The 5,961-nt window shown below is 30.2% G+C and overlaps 1 protein-coding gene across 1 annotated transcript; it reads left to right on the forward strand.

Annotated features, from left to right (window-relative positions):
• Nucleotides 1-766: 766 nt before the first annotated feature.
• LOC133300151 (magnesium transporter MRS2-3-like) lies at nt 767-4,561 on the forward strand. Its single transcript, XM_061499650.1, has 6 exons — nt 767-1,129; nt 2,883-2,972; nt 3,060-3,188; nt 3,353-3,516; nt 3,605-3,851; nt 4,283-4,561. Exons 1-6 carry the CDS (start codon nt 767-769, stop codon nt 4,559-4,561), a joined length of 1,272 nt encoding a protein of 423 aa, XP_061355634.1.
• The last annotated feature ends 1,400 nt before the right edge of the window (nt 4,562-5,961 follow it).

Raw genomic sequence — 5,961 nt, forward strand, 5'->3', positions numbered from 1 at the left:
TTTATTTTAAATAAACGTGATGCAACACTTACGTAAAAGCAAGCTTTACATAAGGTTAAGCTACAATCAGCTCAAACTCCACATTAGTTATAAATGATTATTTTTTTGTTTTATAAAATGTTAGGTTTGAATTTATATTAATTACATCATCCCAATCATTATTTTTTCATAATTCTACGCACGAACCCCACATGAAATTTAATAGATAACTAAGTAAAACTCGACCGTAAGATGCTCAAGCTTTCTGTAGCATAACCAGGTTAGGTACATCAACTACAGCTTGCCTTTCCTAACATTGATCTATTCGGTATGTACTTATCACTATACATAGAAATGAGAAAGAAATAATAACATAACCAATACGACAAAAAAAACTTCCAAAAGTACTAGTTTAAATCTCACCAGAATCAACATTAATATAATTAAAAATTTATTATACTAATTTTTATTTTTATTTTTATTGAGAATATCCCCAGTAATCTCACAGTTATTATAATACAGAGAAGGATATTATTATTATTTTTCTTTAAATGAACTTATAAAAGAAAAAGGGGAAATAAGAAAACTGACAAATTAATAAAAGTACATTAATTGTAATAATGACATTTCTTTTGATGGCAAGAAGAAAGTAACAGTGCATGCAGATGTACATGCTAGAAAAAGGCAAAGGCAAAATAATTGTGATAAGAACAACATTTGCATAAATAACATAATAAAACTGGTATTGGAAAGTACAGTTTTTGTGAAGTGAGAGGCAAAAACAGGGATGGAGAGAAGTGAGGAGGTTATGAGGCGACGCATTCGTAAGAAGGGAAGTGGCGCGAGAACATGGCTGGTGGTTGACGGCGGCGGCAATAAAGAGACGGTGGAGGCTGGCCGGCAGATGATAATGAAGAGGACGGGGCTGACGGCACGTGACCTGAGGATACTGGACCCACTGCTGTCGCAGCCTTCGACGATTATGGGGCGTGAGAGGGCGATGGTGATAAATTTGGAGCACATAAAAGCTATTATCACTGCGAAAGAGGTTCTCTTACTCAATTCCAGAGACCCCTCTGTTATCCCTTTCGTCGATGAGCTTCACTCACGGATTCTTCATCACCACTCTGCCACTCCACCTCCGGTTTTTGTCTCACTTTCTCTGCTTTCTTCTTCTTCTTTTTTTCTGTTATTGAAAGGGATGATATCATAAGAAATAATATTAAAAGAGTTTAACGTTTTTGGATATAAAATTATTTTCTATAGATACGTGTGTGATTTATATTTTTCCTTTTCGCTTCACATAACTTCATATAACCGATGTATTTTTACGTATATGTAAAAAATAAAATTATTCGTTAGAAACATTAAATCCATATTAAAATATGTAATAAATTTGTGAAAGTTATAAAATATTGGTTTTTTTAAATTAAAAAATTAATTATCCGTTGATTTATTCAGTTCAATCAGATTATTAAATTAATTAGGTTATGAGTATTCTAGCTTGTTTTGACTAATCTCAAGTTAGTTTATTTTTCTTTCCTGTATGCTATCCAAAAAAAAGTTGTTAATTTATAAATTTAATCATAATATATTGAACTATTCAGTCCACAATTAAACTATCTAACCCATTAGGATTGGTCTAGTGGCAAGGGATTTGGATAAATTATATGTTCAATTCTCACTTGTATTTAAAAAAATAAATGAATAAATTCAACTGTAAGTGAGGCTGATTTCAATAAATTGCAAAATTTAATACTCCAAAAACAGTTGTACGTTTTCAAATAAAATGTATGTATACTCATATTTATTTGTTAAAACTAAAAAATATTACAAAAAAACTCTCGATTGGATATAAAATAAGTTAATCTAAACACATAATATATGATCTCTTACAGGAAGAATAAAAAATACTAGTCTGTCTGTAAAATAACTTATTTTATATTTAAAATAACTAATTAATAATAAAAATCTTGTTAAACAAAAATAAAATAAAAAATTTGATCAAAATCAAATGTGCAATTAATCAAATTTATATATGTTTTTACCGGATTGATGTATTGCAAATTTGCAATCAAAGAACATTAGGTCTTCTCGGCGTCAAGGGAAAGGCAATCAAGGCAGTTGATCATTTGAAGTTTTCTTTTTGGTTGTTATAGTTTTTGTTTTTATTACTAAATATCTTTTTTCCCTGCCAGGTTCCCTTATAACTTTTATGGTCGTTGAATCACACACAAATTATCGGCAGATAACATTATTTTATAAACGTTAATTTGATTTTGATCCAATAACTATGAAAAATTGTTAGATGTCATAAAATATGACCACTCTCCATTTCTTTATATCACTTTATATATTGGGAAAAGTTCATTAATATGTTTGTGATTTTTTTATCACATATGTTCTTATAGTTTATAAAAAATAAAAAATCACGTAGGCATCTCTGATAAAAACACATACTCTTTTACAAACCACAAAAACATGTGATAATAAAAAAAATCATAAGAACATATGTGATGCTGGAATAAACCTCGTTCGTCAACTTTTCCCTTATATATTTTTGTATGATTCGGAACTGCATTAGTTTTGGCACTTATAATGACCGGGATAGGCGTAGATATTGATAAAAGTAGTTCGGTATTGTTGCCAAATTACTATTATTTTTGGGTTCACTTCCATATGATTCAACAAAATTATATTCCCATATATAGTTGAGATAGGATGTTCAAACTAGCGTCGCTGTTCTTTATGAAACCACTCTTCTGTAAATCCTTGTTTTGCTGTTTTTGGCCATTGAAAACTTTGTAGAACTCAGTCAAGTTTTGACTCCTTCTCTGCAAAATGTTTTCAGCAATGCCCCTTTTCTTTTATTTCTATCATATTCATTACTATCAAATCTACAGGAGGATCAAGATGGCATGAAGATTCTTCCATTTGAATTTGTAGCATTGGAGGCATGCCTCGAGGATACTTGTACTGCTTTGGAAAATGAGGTATATATATATATATTCTTTCTCTTTTGTTTATTTGGTTTTCTATAATCTGTCTTTTCTTCTTTTTTTTCCGTCATCGTTTTGCAGGCAAAGATATTGGAGCAGGAGACTCATCCTGCCTTGGATAAACTGACTTCAAAGATTAGTACTCTCAATTTGGAACGCGTTCGTAATGTTAAGAGCCGTTTAGTTGCCTTAACTGCTCGAGTTCGAAGGGTAGAGTGTTTTTCCAATTGTATAACACTGCCTTGTTCTTTGAAATTTATACTAATATATATATATGACATATCCAATTGGACATTCCTTATTTCTTCTGCACCTTGTTACTGCATATCATGTGGGATTCTTCTGATTGATATTGCAAACATGCTCATTTTCAGGTAAGGGATGAATTAGAGCACTTGCTGGATGATGATGAAGATATGGCCCAGCTGTACCTGACATACAAGTTATCTCAACAGCAGCTTGAAAATTCTTCTACCTCATCCATGAATGACGGGGATGACATGGAGAGTCAAGTTCTTCAACCAGATATAAATGACAGGCATGTAATTTTATTAAGAATTTGATCATGTCATTGTTCTCATCATAAGTAACAACTGTATGCACTAAATCCTTCATTGTTTTATTAGGATTCCTTCTGATATATCATTGGAATTTGGTGGAGGTTCTGCAAGTGATGAAGATCATCAAAATGCTGCTGACTACTCCACAGACCAAATGTTTGGTGCATCTAATGGAGTTGGTATTGAAATCAAAGAAACCCAGGATGGCGCTACCTACAGTGCTGTAACCAAGAAACCTGATGTGCAGGAGCTTGAGATGCTCTTGGAAGCATACTTTGTGCAAATTGGTGGCACATTGAACAAACTATCTGCGGTATTATTTTGACATGGGCTTTATCCTCTTGTGGCCTTATTTTTTTTTGCCTCTCTTAGTAGCTGAATGGTCTAAGAAGTTTCACTAGAAATGGAGCATCTACAACTTTAAAAAAAGAATAATCAAAATATTTATTCTCTCAGATCAATTAGAGTTGCCAAATATATTATTTGGAGGAGGGTCCATAAGATAAATGATTGTTTCCATTTCCAAGAATTATTGAGAGGACATGCTGGTCTGTTACTGAGGCCAAAGAACTAAGTTTGACAAGTTTGATTCTTAGCAATTAATTTGACATTGCTTGCTAAATTAAAGACACAAGTTTGTAACATCTTTTAAGTGACATCACATGTTAGCATTTGTTGTTTAGCTGAAGGATGAAATTGACTTCTTCATTGCTAATAACTATTTGTTGGGTTGTGACTTTGAAGCTGAGGGATTATGTTGAAGACACAGAGGACTATATAAACATTAGGCTGGATGACAAACAGAACCGTCTCTTGCAAATGGCAGTGAAGTTGGGCACAGCAGATGTGCTTTTGAATGCCTTTATTGGAGTGACTGGTATTTTTGGCATGAATATTCATATAGAGCTATATGATACTGGGTTGCCACAGTTCCTTGGGACTATTTTTGGATGCACTGCTGTTTGCTTATTCTTGTTTATGGTTTCCATTGCTTGGTATAAGCGCAGGCGCTTGCTGGAATAGCTGGCCACCCAATTTTGTGTTTCAAATAGAAAATGTAATTTAATTTTAAAATTACTTATCTATATATGTGCCACAATTTTTTTGTTTTACAAGACACCTAAAGTAACCATTTGCTTCAAGTACACATATGATATATCCTTCAACTCCAACTTCTTTGTTCATATTGCGCAGAATTCTGTGGATGATAAAAAATGGGAACATGGGAAGGCTTCTGTTTATGTCAGCGAGAAGTAGAATACCCTTGAACGAGTGAATTGAAGGACAAACAAAATATCATTAGATCATAGTCGCTTTCTTACATATCCGAGCCAAAGGTGAATGAATATACAGCTATTTGCATATTGAATTCAACCGATTATAAAATGGATTCGCTTTTTACGCCGTCACGTCATGTGAGCCAAAGTTGAATGAATATACCATATCGTTTTGCGAAAGAAATTATGATGTTTTTGTAATTTTAATTTATTTTAGAATTATTATAGTCTTTATAATTATAATTTTGTTTTTGTAATTTTAATTTATTTTAGGATTATTATAGTCTTTATAATTATAATTTTTTAATCTTTCAATCCCACGATGTCATTTTGGAAGTAAATGCAGATAACTTATCTGTAGTAATTGCAGAAATATTTTTCTGTTATAAAATATATATATTTCTTATCTTGGATTTTGACCTGTGTCAAATTAAAAAGTTTGACATTAAATTTTAATAGTTGATTTTCGTCTATTTAACGGTTATAATTTGTTAGAAATTAATAATTAATTAATAAGTGTAACCCAATAAATTATAACTATTAAATTTTTAGAAATTAACGGTTAAAATTTTTCTTTAAACTTGCCCAATTTATCTTATTTCTGTATTAGTTTTATTTAAAATTGCAAATTTAGTTCATTCTAATTTAATCTAAATTGGTCTGTATTGAATTTATTTTTCAGTTTTTTTTAAAAAAATAAAAAATAGTATCTGGATTAATCGAAATATAAAACTTCATTTTTATTAAAATATATCAAATATATTTTATCAAAATATACTACGTATAAATTTAAATAAATTTATTGAAGTGCATTCAAAACGCATATTAAATTATGAATATGATTTCAAATTAACTATCAAGAAGTATAAAATATCTCCAAAGTTAAGATAAGAAATTAATTAGTATGACTTGAGATATAATAGAATTTTTTCAAAAAATAAGTATGAATAATATAAAAATTTCTTAAATAAAATAATATTTTTAAGTATATATAATTTCGGTCAACTTGGTTTAAATCAATTTTAAATTTGGATTTAAAAATTGATCTAATCCAATTTATATTAATTTATTAAATTTCCAATTTTCAACTTTATGTTTTTTTATTTTAGTTGAATAAATTTTAAGTGCGTGTATCCTAGAATCTTA

The sequence above is a fragment of the Gastrolobium bilobum genome, unplaced genomic scaffold (genome assembly GCF_033153095.1).
Source record: "Gastrolobium bilobum isolate Gb01-03AN ecotype WA unplaced genomic scaffold, APGP_CSIRO_Gbil_v1 utg60503, whole genome shotgun sequence".
Taxonomy (NCBI): Eukaryota; Viridiplantae; Streptophyta; class Magnoliopsida; order Fabales; family Fabaceae; genus Gastrolobium; species Gastrolobium bilobum.